General features: G+C 30.0%; 1 protein-coding gene across 8 annotated transcripts in view; it reads left to right on the plus strand.

Annotated features, from left to right (window-relative positions):
- Spn (Spinophilin) overlaps positions 1-25,913 on the plus strand; it is a 181,254-nt gene that overhangs the window by 152,864 nt on the left and 2,477 nt on the right. For 3 of the 8 annotated variants that reach the window (XM_065503022.1, XM_065503023.1, XM_065503024.1), the window contains exons 4-13: positions 6,528-6,548; positions 10,982-12,342; positions 12,709-13,061; positions 13,157-13,356; positions 13,415-13,592; positions 16,778-16,831; positions 16,962-17,562; positions 18,616-19,585; positions 24,660-24,796; positions 25,547-25,785. In XM_065503022.1, coding sequence (XP_065359094.1) covers positions 6,528-6,548; positions 10,982-12,342; positions 12,709-13,061; positions 13,157-13,356; positions 13,415-13,592; positions 16,778-16,831; positions 16,962-17,562; positions 18,616-19,585; positions 24,660-24,796; positions 25,547-25,785 — 4,114 coding nt within the window. The remainder of the gene's footprint in view (positions 1-6,527; positions 6,549-10,981; positions 12,343-12,708; positions 13,062-13,156; positions 13,357-13,414; positions 13,593-16,777; positions 16,832-16,961; positions 17,563-18,615; positions 19,586-24,659; positions 24,797-25,546; positions 25,786-25,913) is intronic. The other 5 variants (XM_065503025.1, XM_065503029.1, XM_065503028.1 and 2 more) reach the window with 5 other exon arrangements.

The following is a 25,913-nucleotide window of genomic DNA, read 5'->3' on the forward strand; positions in this document are numbered from 1 at the left end:
AATTTCTTGAACTCCCTCGCTATTAAATTATCTTGTCTAGGAGTAGTCTTACGAGGTCTTCCACCTAAATGTAGAGTTTTTACAGAACCGGTTTCACGAAACGTCTTTATAATTTTTAAACTGCTGATTTATTTATTGAATATTTGTCACAGATACTTTTTTAAATCGTAAATTATTTTATTTTTTAAGTCCTCACAAATCTTAACTTTAGCATTTTCGTTAACTTTGAAAAAAAGCAATTATGCGAAAAACTTAGAGAAATAAATTGTGAAAAATTACCAGAATTTAAAAATAAAATAACTGTAAACAGGATGCTTTTTACATCGTTCTTTTGAATATTATTTTCGTTTTACATTTCTTTCTTGCAGAAGTTTAAAAGTTGCCATAGTTTTGTCAGTAGCGAAATAGTGAAAAGTTTTAATTTTGTTCCCTTTTTTTCAGAATATAATTAATTATGTTGTTTGTTTTTCAGTTAATTTATATAAATAAAACTATACAAGTAAAATACCAAAAAAAATAAAAAATTATTTTAAAAAAATATTTTAAATTTTGGACTACATATGGAATATTTCGAAAAGTTTCCATTGTTTTGTCAACCACTGTATATCTGGATTACTAAGTCATTAATATAGACAATATGGATATCTAATGATAGATATTTAAAAGACCTTTGCAACGACGTATATAAGACCATAGTAAGTTGAACCTACAATGGGGAAAAAAATCGGAAAAAAATATTTTTTAACTCGATTTTTTTTTCTCAAAAAAATTTGTTTTCACTAAATAATAAAAAAAAATTTAAAAAATTAAAAATTTTTTTTTTAAATTTTAGAAAAAAATAAAAAGCAATTTCGAAAAAAAATTAAAAACAATTTGGAAAAAAATTTACTTAAAAGTATTTAAAATGTTTATTTTAAAGAATAATTTGGTGCAGGGTATATAAGATTCGGCACAGCCGAATATAGCTCTCTTACTTGTTTAATCATGTAAATGTCATTGCATTAAATTCGTTTTACTACACGCAGTGAAAAAATATAGTTGTACATGTTTACTGTAATCATTTCAACATTTTTACAAGTTTTTGAACAATATTATGATCACTGTAATTATTTGTATGATATATGGTAAATTCACTATTCATATGATTGTAGCAATCATATTATATGTTTGTGAATACCACTATTATGATGAAGGATTTACCATATTATGTTGTTCTCGGCTTATGGATATCAAAATCTGTCAACAACATATTGTGATATAATGATTCATCATGAACATGATTGCCATAAACATATACATATTTATTTACTACACTCATATACATATGTATATGTTTAGGAAAATCATGTGAAACTAAACTTTACTATATTATGGTTACCACAATCATATAAGTAATTACTGTGACAATAATATTGTTCAAAAACTTTTGGAAATGTTGAAATGGTTACAGAAAACATATACAACTATATTTTTTCTCTGTGTGAAGGAATTTTATCATGCATTTTCCTAAATATTGTAACAACTATTACATGTTACTTACTCTCTTTACTTATACATTGTAATAATTTCCTATAAATCATAACAATTTTTTTTTATTAGTCAATTGTTGGTTGGTTGGTATTATAAAATCACGACACATACATGACAAGCATTTAAAAATCTATAAATCCTTTTTACTTTAGAGCATAAAAGTCCACACATAACACCGACACATATTTATTTATAATAGGGTGGTTCACTTTTTATGGATGAAAAATAAAGTGGTGATGTTTTAAATGGAAATCGGAATTTAGTTTGTTTGAATTTTTGTCCAGTCCTGTTTTTATATGCATTTTTCGAAATCTTTTTTTGTGGACGATCTGATGATAGCTATATCTTCAAGACAAACACATTATGGATATGAAAAGAAAACCTCCAAAGCCTCATTAAACATTTTGAATCTTTTAAATTTTTAGGGAACAATTATCACTTTTTTTGGGGGGCTACCCTAATTTATAAGTATAGTTTGTATTAAAGTTTATTGTTGTTGGCTGTTGTTTAAACAATTTTAGATAAGCACACAATTGAACAAGGTAATTACAACTATTTGTTAACAAGAGAGTTGTTATTCAATTCAATTGCTATGGATTTTTTTTATATTTAACATTTTGTCCCGAGGCTTTGGTTACAGGGGATTATTGATTTGGTTTTAAAATTTTCTATCATTACACCTTTTACCCTCAGTGTTAAGGGTATAGATTAGTTTGTCATTGCGTAGTAGTAATTTTTAAAGTTTTCATTTATTTCACAGATAGCGGTGTGGATATAGTCATGTCCGTCTGTATGTTGAAGTCAATAACCTACATACATTATTGTTATATCAATCCGCTATAGTCCCGGTTATGTTGCTATTATAAGCAAAAAAAAACAAAACAACCTCGTTTTATTATCTATTTTTTATCTATATCTGGATTACTAAGACATTTACATAGACAACAAGGATATAAAATCATAGACATTTCAAAGACCTCTCCAAGGACGTCTAAGGCGTTATAGAAATTCGGACCGACAATTGATCAAAATCGGGAAATCTATTTTAAACCTGAATTTTTTTCTTTAATCTTTACTTTGTTTTTTACATTTAGTAAAAAATCTTAAAAAAAAAAACAAGTAAGAGAGCTTTATTCGGTTGTGCCGGATCTTATATACCCTTCACCAAATTATACTTCAAAATACAAATTTTAAATATTTTTAGGTAAACAAAATTAATTTTTTTTTTGTTTTTTTTTAATTTTTTGTTAAAAATGTTTTTTTGAATTGTTATTTAAATTTTTTTTTTTAAATTTAATTTTTTTTTTAAATTTAAAAAAAATTTCTGTTTTTAAAATTTTTTTTGGTGAAAAAAAAATCGGGTTAAAATTTATTTTCCAATTTTGACCCATTGTAGGTCCAACTTACTATGGTCTTATATGCGTCGTTGCAAAGGTCTTTGAAATATCTATCATTAGATATCTATATTGTCTATATTAATGACTTAGTAATCCAGATATAGGTCAAAAATCGAGGTTGTCCTGGTTTTTTCCTCATTCCTCATATTAGCTGATTTTAAATAGCAAACTTCTCGAAAGCATGTCTGACAGAATTATTGAAGATTTGGATCCCGAAGATATCTGGGGTCTTTAGAAAATTGTTTTCAACAGACGGACATGGCTTAATCGACTCCGCTATCTATAAGGATCCAGAATATATATACTTTATAGGGTCGGAAATGAAAAATGTAGACATCACAAACGGAATGACAAACTTATATATACCCTTCTCACGAAGGTGAAGCGTATAACAAGGACTATTTTGGCAGTGGATTAAAAAATATAGCTAAAATAGTATTTTTATACTTGAAAGTAAATGATTACTTCAATCTTATGCCAAGTATTTGGCATTAGGTTCTCTGTAATACATACGGAATAGTAGTAAGTCAATGAAAGCTATGTTATTCAGTAATTGCAAGTCAATTACCCAGTTTTTTTTGCTGGCTTTATGTCCCATTTTATAATTTTTTTATTTCCCTTACCCCAACCACTGTGTCACAGCTGTGAGATTTCAAATGTCCAATTCAATTGCGTTCAATACTCAACGGCACAGAGTATTTGTATCGACATATTTATAAAAGTTTTTAATTGACATTTATAATAATACACACCTGTCCAATAGAGATTTTGGTGGTGTTGGTGGTTATGGTAACCAGCAAGTGCTTTTATGTGTATGAAATCATGAGCCAGAACAACATGGACATATTTGTGGTCAACCACCCAACAGATAATGAACTCAAGTGATTATACATACATGCAAACATACCGATATTATACCAAGCAGTTCTATCAAAGTGTCCTGAACTTAAGGTACCCGAACAACATTAAAAAGTTTTTGTGTTCAATCACAACGAAATACAAGAATTGCTGTCTTTTTTATATAAGGGGGATTTCACGTCAAGTGAACCAACTTTTAAAATCGATGTCTTTCCACAAAGGTTAGACCTTTTGGATAGTAATTCACAATTTTTCAACAAGATCGGTCAAGAACTCTCGGAGTTAGAGGGGGTCAAAATTTGACATTTTGGCCAAACATGTGATTTTTATCATAATTTTAACAAATTTCCAAAAGTACGTTATTTTATTTTAATTTTTTTATTATTTTTTCAACAACCTAGCTTATTGGCCATAATCGGTTATAAATTTCTACTTAATAGTACGTTGCGTGAAATATGTTTGAGTAAAATATTTCATCAATGGCTCACCACTAGTTACAGAAGTCGATTGGCACTGCATAAAATACAAAGTCTAGACTCCGCATTACTGAAGCATACATAGTGACAATTGACTCTCCAATAGACTACTTCTGGTAGGTAAAATAACTACTTTCGAAACTTCAGTACAGAAAAAAATTAAAGTGACTTCACCCAAGATTACTAGAGACACTAAAGTGGCGATTGACTTCACGCTAGATTACGTGACATGTATAAATCTCAACATTACAAAGAATGCATAAGTAAATTATACATTAGGGAAAATTACTTTCTAAAAATACTCAATGCAGAACTGCTGGGATATTGAAACTCAAACTCACGGACATAGTATGTATGTATCTACATGCCAACATGTATTTACACAGAATTGTTCTTAAAACTTTAATTGGCGCTCATTTGTTGGCATGTCTATTAATTAGCACCATAAAAAAATATATGTATAAAATTACACTGAAGAGTGTAGAAACAAAATATGAAATTTTAATAATCCGCGTTAAGAACTTTCATATAAAATTGTATTGTACTCTTTATTTATGCAATGAATGTGTATGTGTGTGCATTTATAAGTAAATAATGTTTTTTACAGTTACTTTTACTTATTTACATAAAATCCGCCATATTTACTTGCATGTTGTACTTGTATTTTATGTGCTTTTAATTATATGTATATAAAATATATAGCATATTTTAAGGATGTAATTTAAATATACTGTCATACAAAAGCTAGCAGTTATAAATTAATTTATTTAATTTTAAATAAACTTTGTGAAATATGAGTTAAATAATGTTTGTAATAACTGTTTTATCTATTTAAAACGATGAGACAACTATGAACTTTATTTAAATTAATGAGCATTAAGTTTTTATCTTTAGAATGGCAGTTGTACTGAAATATCTTTAGCAAGGATGACAAAATTAGATGGTGATAATTAGTTAAAGTTAAAATTATGTGATTTCATTGATTTAATATTCTAAATTAAACAGTTTTGTTTCGTGTTTGATGTATAGCTGAAAAGTTAAAAAGTTTTTCTAATTTTTCACAGATTTTTTTAAATATTGTTAGAAAGCCTTGATATAAATTTGACAAAAACTTGGACTTAACATACTACAAAATGAACTCAGTAATTTAACATATCACAGTATAATAAAGAGAAAAAAATAAAATAATGAGTGAGATCGAATAAACCTTAACAAAAGTTTTTTCTTAAAACTTTTAATCAAAATATTATTTGATTTTTTGTATGTTAAGATTTTTACGATCTCACTCCTTATTTAGTAATGAAGATAAACTCAAATCCATTTGACTTGGATTATAATTTTAAAAATTTAACAAAATCTGGACAGTAATTTTACATATCAAAGTATAATAAAGACTTATTCTAACATTTCGTATAAATATCTAAATTTTCATAAAAAGTGGACTTAGCACATTTGCTCACTAAGCTAATGTTATGCAGCAAATACAATAATATCATAAATTATACAATTTATATACCCTTTCCATTATATTTTCTTTACATTAATCCATAAATTAAATTTATTTGTGCATTTTTTTCTTTAAATTTATTACTTTTAATAAAAAATATTTAGGAAATTTATTGTTTTATATAAATTTTTTATTTACATTTTATTTGTTGCATGTATTTATTTATTTCGTAAATTAAATTTATTAATATTTCATTATTTTTTTTGTTGTTAATATAATTAATTATAAAATTTTTCTTTTCTTTTTTTTTAAATTATTATTTTCATGCTACAATTGCTTGCCTACTTGCTATTTTATGTACGTGTTTGTCTCTCTCTCACACTTAAATACAATCTCTCTTGTTGTATGGGCGTGTGTGTGTAATGTATTTTGTTTATTATTGCCTGTGTTTTGTATTTGTCTTGCAATTTATTTTGTTTACTTCATTCGAAAACAAACAAACAAAAAACAATAATTTCTCTCCTTGCCACGGCCATTTCTACAAACATGCTCTACTCTGTCGCCATTTTACCTTTGTTGGTATTATGATATGTACTTGTGCTTGTGTTTATATATCCGGCCTCACTTCATTTACTTTTGTTTATGATGAAAATAAAACTGTATTGATTGTATGTGTATTGTTTCCTGCCATTGAACGTGATCTCTGTCGCTCTCTTACACTATTGTTATATCCATACATACATCGTATTATTTGTTGCTGCTGCTGTTTATTATTTGTTGATCAACTTTATTTTTGTTGTTGTTTTTGATTTCATGTAGAATTTTGGAAAGCAAAATAAGGTTTGTTTAAATTGATATTTTTTTTTTATTATTAATTGCATTTTAATTACTATGTGTTAAATTGGTTGTGGTTTTATATTCTTTTAGTTATAAATTGTTTATTTAATTATTAACAATTAAATTCAATAAAATATTTAAATTTTGTATACCTATTAACTACCAATATTTAGTCTAATCATCTTGAAAAAAAGTTTCAAGAGTTTTTGTTTTTTCAGTCGTGGTAGCGATTCTCGTGGAATTGCCCATATGTATAGAATTTGTTACGCACAGTAGAAAGTGGAAACAAAAATGCAGTGGAGCAAAACATAAACACTTTCGTAAATCCTATACATTTTGTATATATAAGTTTGTCATTCCGTTTGTAATATCTACATTTTTCATTTCCAACCCTATAAAGTATATCGATTAAGCCATCGATATATATTCCGGATCCTGATAGCGGAGTCGAGTAAACCATGCCCGTCTGTCTGTTGAAATGAATTTTCTAAAGACTCCTGATATCTTCAGGATCCAAATCTTAAATAATTCTGTCAGACATGCTTTCGAGAAGTTTTCTATTTAATCAGCAAAATCGGTCCACAAATGGCTGAGATATGAGGAATAAAGCAGGACAACCTCGATTTTTGACCTATATCTGGATTACTAAGTCATTAATATAGACAATATGGATATCTAATGATAGATATTTCAAAGACCTTTGTAACGACGTACATAAGTTGGACATACAATGGGTCAAAATAGGAAAAAATATATTTTAACCCGAATTTTTTTTCACCACCAAAAAAAAAATTAAAAAACAAAAATTTTTATTTTTAAATTTAAAAAAAAAATTTTAAAATTTAAAAAAAAAATTTTAAATTTAAAAAAGTTAAAAAAAAATTTTTTTTTCCAAAAAATGAAAAAAAAACTGCAAAAAAAATAAATTTTGTTCACTTAAAAATATTTTGAATTTTTATTTTGAAGTATAATTTGGTGAAGGGTATATCAGATTTGGAACAACCGAATATGGCTTTCTTACTTGTTTTTATTTGATTGGTATTATTCTTACAACTTACAAAAAATATTATTTTTATAGTTCTAATCAATTGAAATGAATTTATGAACATTTTCCGGAAACCCTTCCAGTAAGGTTTTTATAGAGCTTTCTGTCGCATTGTTCGAACAGGTAGTCCATCTCTGTTTAAAATCTACCACACTTTTGGTGATTTTTTTGTGCTCTTCAATTCTCTTTTTTCTAGAGCCCAATATCTCTTTACTGGCCTTAGCTCCAGGCAGTTTGGAGGATAGGCCTCTCTTGGTACAAATACCACATTATTGTTCTTGTACCACTCAAGACCTTGCTTACCATAGTGACAGTAAGCCAAATCAGGCCAAAAATAAGTAAACACATTAAAAAGTCTTATGAATAGAAGCATCCTAAACATTTCTTGATGTAAATTTCGGTATTTAAAGAGACCTTTGTAACAAATGTTTGGCTACTTTTACCGCAACTGCATATTGCTTGGCATACTAAGAACTTTTTGGGAAAATTTTATGCTTTTGGGTCCTAAATTTTTCTACAACATTCCATCAAGCATCCTTCTCCCTAAACCAGGTTTACTATCAACAGACAATTTCTCCCGATACTGTTTAATAACAATGGAATCAGTTTGACGGCAGATCTTTGATTGTTTGACCATCTTTTTGTAGGACCAAGTTGTTGACAATATTTAATAATTTTAGTACGCACTTTTTTCTCGTCACTCATTTTAATCAGATTAACAACAAATGAACATAATTGAAAATTTCGTTTACCAAATTTGTTCAAAATTTCGACCTGTACTTTGAGCACAATGTTTACATGCACAACCGGCCAGACGGACGGACATCGTATAATCTACTCAGAAAGTGATTCTGAGTCGATCGTTATACTTAAGGGTGGGCTAGTATTTCTGGGCTGTACAAACATCAGCACAAACGCATAATACCCTCCCCACTATGGAGATGTATGGTATAAACATCATCTAAAAGTTTAAAAATATCTTATATTTAATACATGTATATTTAATTGCATTTTAATTACTATGTGTTAAATTGGTTGTGGTTTTATATTATTTTAGTTATAAATTGTTTATTTAATTATTAACAATTAAATTCAATAAAATATTTAAATTTTGTATACCTATTAACTACCAATATTTAGTCTAATCATCTTGAAAAAAATTTTCAAGAGTTTTTGTTTTTTCAGTCGTGGTAGCGATTCTCGTGCAATTGCCCATATGTATAGAATTTGTTACGCACAGTAGAAAGTCGAAACAAAAATGCAGTGGAGCAAAACATAAACACTTTCGTAAATCCTATACATTTTGTATATATAAGTTTGTCATTCCGTTTGTAATATCTACATTTTTCATTTCCAACCCTATAAAGTATATCGATGGCTTGATATAAAAAGGCCCTAACTCGTGTTTTTTTTGTAAGTCCAGATTTTCGTTTATTTCGATAAATGGTCCGATTATATATCATAATTAACCAAAAAAATCTCGACTTAAAAAAACACGAGTTAGGGCGTTTTTATATTAAGCCACCTGATAGCGGAGTCGAGTAAACCATGTCCGTCTGTCTGTTGAAATGAATTTTCTAAAGACTCCTGATATCTTCAGGATCCAAATCTTAAATAATTCTGTCAGACATGCTTTCGAGAAGTTTGCTATTTAATCAGCAAAATCGGTCCACAAATGGCTGAGATATGAGGAATAAACCAGGACAACCTCGATTTTTGACCTATATCTGGATTACTATGTCATTAATATAGACAATATGGATATCTAATGATAGATATTTCAAAGACCTTTGCAACGACGTATATAAGTTGGACCTACAATGGGTCAAAATAGGAAAAAATATATTTTAACCCGAATTTTTTTTCACCACCAAAAAAAAAAATTAAAAAACAAAAATTTTTATTTTTAAATTTAAAAAAAAAATTTTAAAATTTAAAAAAAAAAAATTTTAAATTTAAAAAAGTTAAAAAAAAAATTTTTTTCCAAGAAATGAAAAAAAAACTGCAAAAAAAATAAATTTTGTTCACTTAAAAATATTTTGAATTTTTATTTTGAAGTATAATTTGGTGAAGGGTATATAAGATTTGGAACAACCGAATATGGCTTTCTTACTTGTTTTTATTTGATTGGTATTATTCTTACAACTTACAAAAAATATTATTTTTATAGTTGTAATCAATTGAAATGAATTTATGAACATTTTCCGGAAACCCTTCCAGTAAGGTTTTTATAGAGCTTTCTGTCGCATTGTTGGAACAGGTAGTCCATCTCTGTTTAAAATCTACCACACTTTTGGTGATTTTTTTGTGCTATTAAATTCTCTTTTTTCTAGAGCCCAATATCTCTTTACTGGCCTTAGCTCCAGGCAGTTTGGAGGATAGGCCTCTCTTGGTACAAATACCACATTATTGTTCTTGTAGCACTCAAGACCTTGCTTACCATAGTGACAGTAAGCCAAATCAGGCCAAAAATAAGTAAACACATTAAAAAGTCTTATGAATAGAAGCATCCTAAACATTTCTTGATGTAAATTTCGGTATTTAAAGAGACCTTTGTAACAAATGTTTGGCTACTTTTACCGCAACTGCATATTGCTTGGCATACTAAGAACTTTTTGGGAAAATTTTATGCTTTTGGGTCCTAAATTTTTCTACAACATTCCATCAAGCATCCTTCTCCCTAAACCAGGTTTACTATCAACAGACAATTTCTCCCGATACTGTTTAATAACAATGGAATCAGTTTGACGGCAGATCTTTGATTGTTTGACCATCTTTTTGTAGGACCAAGTTGTTGACAATATTTAATAATTTTAGTACGCACTTTTTTCTCGTCACTCATTTTAATCAGATTAACAACAAATGAACATAATTGAAAATTTCGTTTACCAAATTTGTTCAAAATTTCGACCTGTACTTTGAGCACAATGTTTACATGCACAACCGGCCAGACGGACGGACATCGTATAATCTACTCAGAAAGTGATTCTGAGTCGATCGTTATACTTAAGGGTGGGCTAGTATTTCTGGGCTGTACAAACATCAGCACAAACGCATAATACCCTCCCCACTATGGAGATGTATGGTATAAACATCATCTAAAAGTTTAAAAATATCTTATATTTAATACATGTATACTAACTTAGAAATAATAAAACTATTAATTCCATTTCTTTTATTATATACACTGAAATATTTACGATTTTGTAGAAAAAATTGGTAATCAAAGTTTTAACTGCACTTTTCTCCTAAAAAAAGAATATAAATAAATAAACAAACTCCTTTTTTATTTATTTTTCACTATATAAGTGATAATAAGCTCTATCTATGCAATAATATAAATTACTAACAAAATGTCTGTACTTTTTGTTCTTTATTTTTGTTTTTCCAGACAACAATCACTTTTATCTGACGAACAAGCCAAAGAAGTTGAACAAATACTATCAGCTGCACCAACAGTTGGTGTTGCCGTAGCTGCGGTTGTAGCCACAGCCAAATCACCCACTAGCATTAAGAATCTCATAGAGGAAGTAACGCCACAAACACCATCACCACCAGCAGAAAGTCACAAACAACAACAGGAGCAACAACAACAAGAAGAATCAGAACACGAAAAGAAGGAAATACAACCGGAATCGGAAAAAGACACAAATAATTTCGAGGAACTCATATACAATGGTAAACAAGAAAATATTTCAATAAACCAAAAGCATCAACAGCAACAAGAAGTGCAGCAGCAGCAGCAGCATAATTTCAACATCAACAACAATCCTATAATAAATGTCCATACAACTTCAGTCTCATCACTAAATGATAATGATGTTGACGATAACGAGGATGATGAGGACGATATCGAAGATGTAGATATTGTTGGTTTTGGCGCCACTTCTGTGTGTATTAATTCAACATTTACTAGCACATCCTCTGCGGCATTAGTTGAGGAGAAACAGGAAGCACATACCACAACTACAACTGTAACACAAACAACTACAGTTCCCGTTGAAGCAGTAGTAACAACAAAACCCGATGACGATGAACCAGAATGGTTGCGTGATGTTTTAGAGGCTCCCAAACGTAGTTTAGAAAATTTATTAATTTCATCAACATCATCACATCAACAGTACTCGTCGAACAATAGAAGTCGTACAGATTATAGGGATAAACATTCCGTTGAATCCATATCCTCTACATCATCCTCATCTTCGTCCTCCATACTTGCCAACGATGTGGTGGTTGTAACCACTGCCTCAAAAGTTGAGACCACCTATGATGAAGCCAATGATAGCACTACAATTTATATAACATCTCAAAGTGAACCACAGCAACAACACCAGCATTATTCCCCCGATAGATATGATCGGCAGCAGGAAACCTCATCGCCCACATCGTTTTTGAATCGTTCATTCATACAAGATTCCACTGTTAATAGCACATTACATAATAACACAACTGCTGCATCAACAGCAACAACAGCTGAATCATTGCATGAATCAATCGTTTCGGTTGAATCAACCCAATCGGATGCCACATTTAATCAGACGACAACAATTGATGATAGTATTATATCGAGCAAACACAATTCCACATACTCATTGGCTGACAATGACCAGCATTCGTCGTTGAATACCACAACCGAATTAGATGATTCGCAATTTTATATACCCGAATATCCACCGGTACGAAGTAAAGAAGTCTATGTCGAATCGGGTGTACATTACTTTGAAGATGGCAATTTTTGGATGGAAGTACCCGGTAAGTTATGAGTCATTCCAGAGTCCATTTCAGTATTTGATCCATGAATGGGAGAAGTCAGTTTATATCCCCCGATTTAAATAGTATTTTTCTTCATATCACCAAATTTTGTCGATGGTGTGATGACTGATGGTCTGAAGTCTTGTCTTCAGTCTCGTCCATTGTCTCGTTTAGAGTCTAATGAATAGTGTCTTCCATAGTCTCGTTTAAAGTCTCCTGAATAGTCTCGTCTATAGTTTAATCTATAGTCATGTCTATAATCTAGTTCATAGTGACCCGAATAGTCTCGTCTATAGTCTTGTATCTTCCTTCAAATTCTTTTAAAATCAAATTTAACATAATATTTTAAACACTTCTTTATGTTAGGTCTCCTAGACTTCGATGACGATGAACTCTCCTATCCACCAATTCCAGTCAAGAAAAATCCAAAAGTTCGCTTCAGCTCGGGACCAATACAAGTCTTTTCCACATTCTCTGTCAACGACTATGATCGCCGCAATGAAGATGTCGACCCCGTGGCCGCATCAGCGGAATACGAACTGGAGAAACGTGTCGAGAAAATGCACGTTTTTCCCGTTGAACTTATGAAGGGGCCGGAGGGTTTAGGTCTCAGCATTATTGGCATGGGCGTAGGAGCCGATGCAGGTCTTGAGAAATTGGGCATATTCGTTAAGACGATAACAGATAACGGTGCAGCAGCACGCGACGGTCGCATACAGGTGAGTTGAAATTTTCAAGTTTTAAGATTTCTGAAGTTCAATGTTTACACAACAAACAAATCAAAACTTCAATTAAAACTTAAAAATTTGCTCAGGTCAATGATCAAATCATCGAAGTGGATGGCAAAAGTTTAGTGGGCGTGACGCAAGCATACGCAGCATCTGTACTGCGCAATACATCTGGTCTAGTCAAATTTCAAATAGGACGTGAAAGAGATCCGGAAAATAGTGAGGTGGCACAGTTGATACGCTTAAGTTTACAGGCGGACAAGGAAAAGGAAGAAAGGCTAAAAAGGTAAAAGAAATTTGGATTTTACTTAAGAATCATTTAAATAATCTATTATATTTTACAGACAACAAGAGGAGTATCTCAGGCGTACTTTAGATTACTCTGAAGATTCTACCCAACCCGTTTCGGCTAATTCCAGTGTTTGCGAGGGACCTACCAGTCCCGTACAAGTCGAACATCCCATGGAAGTCGAGGCTACACACTCACAAGAGGTAGAGTCTCTTAAGAGGCTGCTACAAGAGGTAAGTTGTTTTTTCTTTAAATTGTTTAAATAATTTTCTAACTTAATTGTGTTTTAAACATTTTGAAATTCTTCATTTTTGCTAAACAAATTATATGATTACATGGAATTTTATTACTTCATTGTCCCAACAGCATAAAGCGGTAAATAAGTGTTAATTTTATTTAGTTTTGTAGTGATTTGTTAGACATATATAAGTTTGTTTCTTCTTTTTTAATTATTAATTTGTTTTTGTAAACTGATTTTTTAATTTGTTTATAGGAAGATGAAATTAATTATTTTTTTAATCGCTTTTTTTCATTTTAATTATGGCATGGATTCCCAATTTGCATTCACACCAGTTCTTTCCTTCTGTTAGATTTTAGAATTTAACACCAGTATTACATTTTACGAGTACTTCATCTTACAAATTGCAATACTTTGCGACAAATTAAAGTGTTATTTAACGAATAAACAAACTACATTCTAAATGAAATAAAAAAAGGTTTAAAAATTATATATGGGAATAAAAAATATCTGCTCTAAGATACAAAATTAAATACATTCCTTTAAGAATTCATTCTATATAGAATTCATTCCTTAATGAATCATTTCGACTTTAATTAAAATTTATTACAATCTACGGCCATTTTCACAATGTACGATTAAAAGTTAACGTGAACTTTAACCGCAAGTTAGGCTAACATGAATTTCACAATGTACGATTAATTCTTAACTGACACTATTTAACAACAAAGTTGCTGTTAAATATAACCGAATAAATTTCGCCGGTTAGCATCTTAATTGTAAGAAATAAGATGCTAAGAACATGGAAAAACATTTATATTTTTGTAATATTTATAATTTGTAAAAGTGTAAAGCGAAGAAAAGTAAATTTTGCACGGGGTGATCCATATACCACTCGGATATTGCACTTACAAACCAAACAACAAATGTGCACTTTTCCTTGTTGGTTTTCAGTAATTGTTGTTCAGTTTGTTCTGTAAATTTTACAGTTAGGTACCTTAATATTTATGAGTTTTATACGTTTTTTTATTATACCACTAAGAAAACACAAATTATTATTTTTTATGCCGTCTTTTAGACAATTTTTTATATTTCAATCTTTCATTACACTATTTTTCGTAAACAAATGTATGCATTATTGCCATACTTTCTACTGACTGCTTTGGTTAAGTAATCAAATGATGGTGAAACGTAAATCGGTAACCGTTGGTTAAATGGTCCCCGTTAAACAAACCGACAGTTAGTTAATTTTCCGGTTAAAATGAAATAATCGTACATTGTGAAAATGGCCGTTAGCTTAATAAAATTTATTAAATCATTCAATTTTTCTTTAACTCTATTACAAATCAATTTTAAAAAAAGTTTTTAATTAATTTTGTAAATTATTCAAAACTACAGATTTCTTAATTAAAATTTTAAATCAAATTAAAATTTTGCTCTTAATCATTCCATTAAAGAATTCCAAATTCCTTGGCATAATTCATTAGTACTTCAAACGTATTGAATTCATACTTTTGAAAATTATTCTCTATAGAATTAATTCCTTTTGAATCATTAAATTTTTCTTTAATTTAAATCCATAACAAATTAATCAAATTTATTAAATGATTAATTCGACTTTTAGTGTTAATTTCTCTGAAAATGCTACACAATGGATTAGCAAAATATCAGAAATAAATAACAAATTAAAAACTTTATAAATCTGACCTCAAGCTCAATAAATTAGTATTAAAATTAAGTGATTCGTATTTTTTGTTTTCAATTCACTTAGTAAATTATTAAAAGCAAAATGAATGAAGAAAAAATATGCATTCCCAAGACAGCCGGTTCTACGCACCGGAATGACCCGAGTTCACTCGGCCAAGGGCTGTCAACTCAGCAATCATTGCTGCTACAACAACAACAGAACAAATATTTTCATTAAATATGTACTAATTAAATTTAAATTAATCATTTAAAGGGTGAATTAATTTTATTATGAATTAATTCTACAATAAATGAATTCTATACAAATAAAAACCTTTGAATGAAGCTAAATAATTCGTATTGGGGATAGTTTTATGGAATGAATTGCTCAAATTTTTAATTCTTAATTAGGTTAGGTTATCAGGCAGCCGTTTAGTAGAAGCAGGAAAGAAACAGTTCACTTGGGTCCATACAATAGGTCCCTTTGTGTTACCTGATAATAATGAAACAAAGAGGTCCAGATATAGATGAAAAGAGAAAATGAAAATCAGATTAAAGGTGTAGAAGAAATATAGTGTACTCCAGTCATTTGACGGATACTAGGTCACTCCGACGTGATAACCGTGTCTGGCGTGAGTAGCCAATTGCAATTCCTAATTGATGCATTCTAACTTAATGTCCGATAGTCTAGAAAGACTATTGAAGGAACAGTGTCCTAGAAACCTGATGCGTAGATCTAATGCCGGGCAGTGACAAAGAATATGATAAATGGTCTCATCCTCCTCTACATTCTGACAGATTCTACAGAAGTTATTGTAGGGCAGGCCAAGCGTCCTTGCATGGTTGCTAAATTTGCAGTGTCCGGTTATCACAGCCACTACATCACTTAATTGTGAGCGTGTTATGCCAAGATGATATGTTGTCCGCACTCGGTTCAATCGGTATATCATTCTGGTAATCTTACAGGTGGATTTACACCACAATCTTGTCTGAGCGAACTCATGGTAAAAGTTACTAGGAAGTCTATGCCTTTTTTCGCCAGATCAACAGCAACACAGTTGCCCAAAATATCTCCGTACACAAATAAGTACGACTGTTGAATGCATCGCCATCCTATTTAAGGATGCCCGGCATTCCTGGGCTATGTTCGATGTTGTGTACACACCTAACAGTTTTTCACAGAGATTTTTTTTTAAAATTTTTTTTTACTCCCCAATTTTTTTCACCAAATTCTTTTTATTATTTATAAGACTCGCCACAGCAGAATACACCACACTGGTTAATTCTGAATTTAGCTAAAATTTAATTAATTAATTTGAAGCTTTGGACGTCGCATACTTTAATTACAAGTCCATCATATTTAGAACTTTGGTATACAAATTCAATTGAAATGATATCAATAAAACATATTATTATTAAAATTATGTATTTATTTCTTATTATAATTTCTGCACGTTTTATTATTTAATTTTTATTTCAATTATTTTATTTTAGAGCGAAATGAGTTGCCTTTTAAAAGACGACTTAATAGAAACCCTTAAACGAAAGGTGGGTTGTTAATTATTGTTTTCTTTATTATTATTTCTTAAAATTCAATTAAATTTAAACATTTATTATTGTCATTTAACATTTATTTCAATATTTCAAACATTGTAAAATATATTTTTCTTATATATAGCTCGTCAAACTTGAAACAACCGGCAATGAAAATGAACTACTCAGCGAACGTTTGCGTCAAAGCGAACGCGAACTGGTCAATATCAAAAAAGAGGCTGCTAACCTACAAAACATGCTACAACAATCCCAGGGCCAATACATGGCCCTCGATAAGAAATACAACAAAGCCAAACGTTTGGTGCGCGAGTATCAACAACGTGAAGTTGACATGTGCCATCGTGAGGAATTCTATCAACAGCTGTTGCAAGAGAAAGATACCGAATACAATGCTTTGGTGAAAAAACTTAAAGATCGTGTCATTAACTTGGAACATGAGCTGCAGGAGACGCAACGTAAGGCTGGCTTTCCTGTAGGCTTACCCTACGACAGTGCCACACTTAAGTTAACACCGCAAATGATGCGTAAGGCACCACCCAAACCGTTATTCCAAAAGTTAGAAACTGAATTATCCGATACGGAAATATCAGATTTGTCACCGGATGGTGAGGGTGTTAAGACAGCTACGGTGGAGCGTAAGAATCCAGTTAAAGATGAATTGGATGCTGCGGTGCCACAACATGAGTTATTGGATAATTCGGCTAATAAAACGAAAATTGATTTGGGTAAGTTTCGATAATGTCTGTGTGTGTGTTAAATTTCTTTCCCAATATCGAACTTTAATTCGTTTCTTTTTTAAAACTACCTTTGCTTTGCATTTTCAACTTTTTATTGTTATTTGAAGAAAATTAAGTTGAAAAATAAATGGTGATTTATACAATTAATAAAAAAAATCTCACAACTATTCCAAATTGAAAAAAATAATGCTTCTTTTTACAAAACTAAAATTTGATTGAAAAGATTTGCTTGATTTTAAAATAATTAACAAATTTTGTTTAAATTTTGTTTAACAAAACTAAAATTTAATTTTTATTTGAAATCACCACTTATTTTTCCTCTCCTTACTTTCCCTTGTACTTACAATTTTGCACCAGTTTATTCTGTGTTCATTTCCTAAGCACCTTTTCTTGTATAAGCACCGCTTTGTAATTTTACTAAATCCTTTTTATATAAAAAACTACACAAATTCCTTAAAAATCCAAATGTTTTGTTTTTTTCATTTTCGTTTAAATTCTGTGTTCATTTCTTTTTCTGTTCTTTGTAAAAAAAACGTATCAACAAAAAACTTAAGAAAATGTAATTTTTTTATTTTATTTTTCTTTTTTTTATGTAAAAAAACAAACAAAAACTCATTTATTTTTCAAAAACAACTATTTCTATTTAAAATAAATATATTTATGCGCTGCTGTTGTACTGTAAATGTTGTTCGAAAATGTTTTAAAATCAATCTTGTGTCATGTGTACTGTGCTGTCCAAATCAAAAAAAAAAATCAAATTTACGTTAATTGTTTTTGTAAATCATAATGCCAAAATATATTAAAAAAAAAACAAATCTCAAAACTATCATCATCAAAAACAAATTCATCTTTTGAAATACTTGCCCAATATATTGCCACGCCTACTTTTTAACATAAACCATTAAATGAAAATACAAATTTGAACTTGCTGTTGCTGCTTGAAAAATAAATTAAATATACAAAAACATAATACATACACTTGCATTACGTTAACAAAAATCATAAACCAAAAAAAAAAAAAAACAAATAAACTAAAACTAGCTTCCCGTGGTGGTCTAGCAAATCGTCAATTGCCATCTGTTAATAATTCCAACACTAGCTCGAGTGCCTCGAATGCCACTACAGCGGTCACCATAGCAGCAGCCAACAGCACTAACAATTTATCTAAACGCACTTTAAGCAACAGCAGCTCTGATTGTGCTCTCGATGATAGTGATGATGAGACTGCTGCTGGCTTAATGCTCAATAGTCATCATAACAATCATCATAATTCCACGTCAACACAAGAACTTAATCTTTTCAATGGTTTGCATCAGCTCCAACAACAACAACAGCAACACCAACATCTACAACAACAACAACACAACAATATCATTAGTAACGGCCATCACAATAGTAACAATATTAGTAACAGTAATAACAACAGTAACAGTAATAACAATAATAATTGTAGTAGTAACGGTGGCGGTGGTAGTGTTGGAGTAGGAGTAGTCGGTGGTGTTGTTAGTGGTATTAGCAATAATACTACTACCAGTAGTACTAGTGGTATTATTGCTGGTACAACAACCGCCATTTTACTTAATTCCACAACATCATCATCAACAACATCATCATCAGTTAATTCTAGAGAACAACAAATTAATCAATTGTATGCTCAAGTTCATAAGGATCATAATAAGAGTTCGTCATCTGCATCTGCATCTGCTTCACACACCGGCTTGCCGGCATTATTTAAAAATACTCTGGGCTCACCCGGTGTTGAAACGTCTAGTCCTAATGATTTTCATCGTGGTGGCATGACCACATTCGGTACTAGCAGCCGTGATCTCAATAGTTCATATGATTCCATTTTAGGATCGAACGATAAACTATCGGAAAACGAACAATCATCAGAGAATTGGATGTATCCGAGTCGACGACGTGTCGGTCCAACGGGAGCAATCATAAGTGGCAAATTGCCACCCACATCATTTACGGAACAATTAAATCAAGCATTAACGGAGAGAGAAAGGTAAGTTAATTAAATTTTGAAATGTTTTTAAATTATATTATAAAGTCTGTGTTACAAAGTAGCCCTTCATATATAAGTTTGTCATTCCGTTTTCAATTTCTAGATTTTTCATTTGTGACCCCATAAAGTATACACATATATTCTAGGGTGGCCCTTAATAAGCGAAAGTTGGATTTTGGCCATTCTCACCCCCCAGTTTGGTGAACATTAGTAAAAAAATCATCCTGAAAAAATTTTAGGTAAATCGGCCTTCTGAAGTTTTGAGATGCATTTACAAGGGGATAAAATGCATTTTTTTCAGTTTTTGTAAAAATTTTGCCATTAAAAAATTACTTTTGTAATTTAATTTAAAATAATCGAAATGTGTACGTAATTGTCGTTCTAATGAGACATAAAAAACAGAAATCGGTCAAAAAATGTTAAAGTTATTAAAAATTCGCCAGGCCATTAACGTGTCTCAGGTCACTAGAACAAGAAATGTAGGAACAAAATGAACATATTTTGATAAATATTAAAATAAAAGCTCATTTTTACTTAAAATATGTCCATATCTACTTGTATATGAGTTTTTGTCTTCGTAGGATACCGTTAACCTATTCTTAGGTATGAACAAAAAAAATAAAAATTTTTTAACGGCAGTTTCAAAACTCAATTTTCAAATTTTTAAAAATTTTGTTAATTTCACAATTTTTTGATCATCTCATTGGGATTTATTAAGAATATTAGAGTTGTGTAGCTCATGAAAGACCTAGTTCAATTGAACTATTCACTCAACTGAGCGAAGTGAATCATTCATCATACTGAGCGTTTTCAGCTCAGCGCTCAGTTGGAAACGCTCAGTTTTCAACTGAGCTGTTTTGTAGTATGACCAGTGTTGCCAGACAAAGTTTACCTCATGTCCCCAATTTGAAAGTCGATGTCCCCAAAAAATCCCCATTTCAAAATTTAAATCCCCAAGTTTGTACCCGTAAGTTTATATGTATTTTTAAAAAAACAAAATTAAAAAAAAAACTTATATTATATTGTTAATACAAAATTTTACTATTGTCCGTTTTACAAAAAGTTGATTCATCGATTTTGGAACAACTTGTTTAGAAGATATTATTTTTTAGGACTCCTTGAGAAATCAAGAGTTTTTAATATTCGATTTTTAAAATGTAGGGGTTTGAATTTTTTATCCCAAAAAATTATGTTTTTTTAAAAAATGTAAATTCAGTTCACCTTTTAGTACATAATTAAGATTCGAATTTAGAACTTTAACTTAATTTGCAATACAATTGATATATAAGATGGATACTGTATTCGATTATAGCCATGTCCGTCTGACTGTCTATCTGTAGAAATCAACTTTCCGAAGCCCCCAAATAACTTACATACCCGATTCATACATCAATATCTCCGATATAAGGAAAAAACCAGGACAACCTCTATTTTTGACCTATATCTAGATTACTATGACCATAGTATGTTGGACCCATTGTAGGGTCAAAAACGGAAAAAATATTTTTTAACCCGATTTTTTTTCACCAAATTTTTTTTTACTAAATATTAAAAAAAAATTTTAAAAAAAAATTTAAATTTAAAAAACAATTTGAAAAAAAAAAAAATTAAAAAATGTTGCCTCTAAAAAGCCTTTAAGGCGCTGAGGCATAATTTATAATTTGAATTTTTTGTAATGAATAAAGAAAAAAACCCTTAAAAAAAATTAAAAAAACTACTTTTAAAAATAAAAATTAATTTTGTTTACTTAAAAATATTTAAAATTTTTATTTTGAAGTATAATTTGGTGAAGGGTATATAAGATTCGGCACAGCCGAGTTTTTCAGTGCTATATAATTTTTCTTATTTAAATGATGATAGAATTATGGTAGCAATACTAAATGTCAAACAATTATCGATAATTTTGCATAAAACAGGTGTTCAACCAAAACAAAAATTTGTACGTTTTACCCAATAAAAAAATTAAAGTTTATTAAAAAATAAAATTATTGGTAAGAAAATGGACAAAGAAGACACCGCATCGGAAGTGGAGTTTTTGCTTTGGAGTTTATGAAACTTAAATAAATTTTAAATAACTAACGTTGGCCATTTAAGTACCATTTAAAAGAGCACTGAAAAACTCATTGAAATAGAACATAAAGATAATTAATATTTAAATACGAATTCAAAAAATAGCTCTTAGAGAATGATTCAGCTTTGTATTTTTAGCAAGAATTTAAAACAATTTAACATCTGTGAACATTTTTTGAAACCTTTTTTTAATTTTTAGATTATCAAAGTAAATTGTGGCCTGGGAGCAAAAAAAGTCTCGAAATGCATATCTAAAATTTTTGTCATTTTCGTCAAATTCTGAAGAAATGTAATTAACATTTTTAATTACCGATACAAGCACTATAAAATTTAAATAAAGAATGTCTAAAAATGTAAAATCCCCAAAAATGCATGTAAATCCCCAAATTTTGTTAAAATCCCCAAATCCCTCCCCACGAAATTCTGTCCCCAAAAAAATCTTGAAATCCCCAGTTTGGGGACAAATCCCCACATCTGGCTACACTGAGTATGACATACTTCTTTCAGTACTCATGAAAGAGCTGCACAAGCAGCTCATGTTTCAATGTTTCACTGTTTCAATGCTCTAACATTCTTTCGCTCACTGACATTGAAAAATGAGTGAGTATTGTGTCCAACAAAAATAAAACAATCATTCGAATGTATGTTTGTTATGTATGTATATGATCGTATACTCCCATGCTCTGCCGCGTATATACCCAGCGGCGAAATTTTTGAGGCCTTCAGCTATAAGGTATTTTTGCTTTGATATGATACAACGTTTGTAATACGTACATACATACATACATACATACATACATACATACATACATATATACATACATGAAGAAAATAAGAATGCTTTTGAAACTATTTTTTTTGGAAATAATTTGATATCTCGCGAACTATTATATACATTGTTAAGAAATTTCACATGGTTGGAGCTGAGGGGTTTTCGAGTTTATTTTTGTTAAATTTCATCAAAATCGGCACAAAAATATACAACATTTCGAACATTTCGAAATCTTTCCAAGAGAAATTCCAAATATTGAAAAATTTGACTTTTGACCTTCACGATTTAAGGGTTAACATTTTCCGATTTTAGTAAAAGTTTCAGAGTATATTTAGAATTATCTGGACTATAATATTCTGAAAAAGTTTGGCTTAAAATTCATAAGAATAAGGAAATAGAGCTCATTGGCCTAAAAATTGCCAAATAATTGGTTTTTCTCGAAAATTTCAAAATTTAAATCGCAGGTACGGAAAAACTATAAGGGATATTTTCATAATTTTTTCACATTTTTATTCCCTATTATATTCTTAATAAATCCCAATGAGATGATCAAAAAATTCTGAAATTTGTTTAACAAAATTTTTAAAAATTTTAAAAAAGAGTTTTGAAACTGCCGTTAAAAAATTTTTATTTTTTTGTTCATACCTAAGAATAGGTTAACGGTATCCTACGAAGACAAAAACTCATATACAAGTAGATATGGACATATTTTAAGTAAAAATGAGCTTTTATTTTAATATTTATCAAAATATGTTCATTTTGTTCCTACATTTCTTGTTCTAGTGACCTGAGACACGTTAATGGCCTGGCGAATTTTTAATAACTTTAACATTTTTTGACCGATTTCTGTTTTTTATGTCTCATTAGAACGACAATTACGTACACATTTCGATTCTTTTAAATTAAATTACAAAAGTAATTTTTTAATGGCAAAATTTTTACAAAAACTGAAAAAAATGCATTTTATCCCCTTGTAAATGCATCTCAAAACTTCAGAAGGCTTGCGGCACGTCTTAACCCCAACCGATTTACCTAAAATTTTTTCAGGATGATTTTTTTACTAATGTTCACCAAACTGGGGGGTGAGAATGGCCAAAATCCAATTTTCGTTTATTAAGGGCCACCCTAATATATTCTAGATCGCTATAGATAGCGGAGTCGATATGGCTTTGTCCGTCTATCCGTCTGTATGTTCAAATCAACTTTGCGTAGCATGATTCATACATCAATATATACCCTATAGTCCCGATTCGATTTAAAATTGAGAAAATCGGCCCACAAATGGCTGAGATATACTGGCATGTCACAGAATTCCATTCCGATCGAAAGTAGAATTAAGTAAAACGAAAATTTCTTTCGGAATGATACCACTTTCAGTTTTCAAAGTGGCATTGTTATTTCATTGTAACTAGTTTTTCTAAAATTATTTTAATATAAAAAAATATCAGAAATACGAAATTATTAAATATTTTTGGAATTAATAAATTACACGGAATCTGAAGAACCTAAACGAAATCGATCGGAATACAAACTACGGAATTGGATCCATTCCGAACAATTTTTCGATTTTTTACTTATATTTTTATCACTATTTAGATTACTAAGTCAGTAATTAATAGGCAAGATAGATATCTAATAATATTTGAAAGATATTTCCAATGACTTATATAAAGCCATAGTATGACGGACCTAAAATCGGTTAAATTCAGGAAAAATATTTTTTAATCAGGTTTTTTTTCACAAAAAAAAAAAAACTCAAGTCTGCGTAAAGAGGGTGAAGTCTGCGTAGGATATCCTTTAAATATGTTATCCAATTCACAACCAGCAACACCCCCAAGTTCATCTAGAAATCTGGTACCTTGCCATTTAAATCTATGACTCTGTAGTCTCGGGCAACTGCACATAATGTGCTCTACTGTCTTCAATTATCCTATACTATTATCCTATAAAGGCTACAATCGAACAGTGACTGGTTATCACTCCTACTAGAATTCTGAGACTACACCTACCCAACCCAATTAGTGTTTTGGTTGCCTTTGCATCCAGTTTTGGCCTAAAGTCTTTGGACACTTGACAACCGGTTCGACTATTCCAGGATTGGTTGGTGAACATTATACTTTAACTTTTTTTGAATTCAAACATATTTCTAGCTATCTAAACCCAGCAATTAAAACACAATTTCCTTATTTTTAATACTAATTTCATTTGCTTTATTTTTCTTCTTCATTACAGACGTCTGGGTGATGGCTCATCACGACATTCCAGCGATGATTATACCGAAATAAATAAATCACAATCAGTGGCAGCTATAAACTGTAAAACTTTAATTAATGAAATACGACAAGCTGTAAATGAGGCTCAACCAAAAGGTGACACATCATACTAATTAAATAATTTAAATAAAAAAAAAAAAACAATCACTTTAATTAATAAAACTCCTAAAAAATCACAACAACAAAAAAACAAATCCCACTAGTAGTTTATAAAAATTAAAAACATAAAAATTACCCAAAAACTAACAAAATTCTTTAATTGTTTTTATTTTATTGAATTGTTACTAAAACAAAAACATAAACAAAATTTTATTGGTGTTGTTGTAATTTGTAATAATGCCTGCAAAGAAAAGTTTAGAAGAAATTAAAAAAAAAACAAAAACATAATTTTCCTATAAACAAAAAAGTTATGTTTTTTTGTTTGTTAAATTTTTGTTCATATTTTATTTTAATTAATGTTGTTATTTTTAATCATATACTTAATATATAAATAAATATATATCTTATATACATATAACTATAAATATTTATACATACATATATACATTGTATATTAGTATTATTTAGCCATATTTGAATACTTATACAAAAATACAAAAAGGGTTGAGTAATGAGTAACAATATATATAAATATCTTTCTTCTGTCTTTCTCTACTTTATTGTCTTTTTTTCTCTCTTTCTTTTATATATTTTTCTCTTCATTGTAATCCTTTTTTTTTAACATGCTTGCCTTTTTAAAACAAAATTTTAAACGATACTGGTAACTCTTAACTAACAAAATTTATTGATTGATTAATTTTTAAAATGCTTTAACATGAATTTTGCCAATTATGTTTGTGTATGAAGTTAAACAAGTTATTCCTCAATCTTTATCTCCGCCTGGTACAGTACCATGGCAACAGCAAACTTCGACTCATAGCAATGGTCCTCCCTCGCCAACGAGCATGTCTTCGGGCTGCTCTTCGCCCGGCTACTCACCTAGCAGAGGTTTAGATTTGTCCGGCTCTAGTTCGAGTTTTTCGGAACGCAAGGCAGCAGCTTACAACTATAAAGGAGGGCCAGTACATGAATGGACCAAGGAACAGGTGAGTGGAAAATTATGATAGAGTTATTTAAGAACATTGATATCTGACGTAAATAATAAATTTTAATTATAATTATGGGGTATTGAAACGAAAAAGACACAGTAGTATTATATCTTAATTATACAAAT

The sequence above is a fragment of the Calliphora vicina genome, chromosome 3, assembly GCF_958450345.1.
Source record: "Calliphora vicina chromosome 3, idCalVici1.1, whole genome shotgun sequence".
In the NCBI taxonomy this organism is placed as follows: Eukaryota; Metazoa; Arthropoda; class Insecta; order Diptera; family Calliphoridae; genus Calliphora; species Calliphora vicina.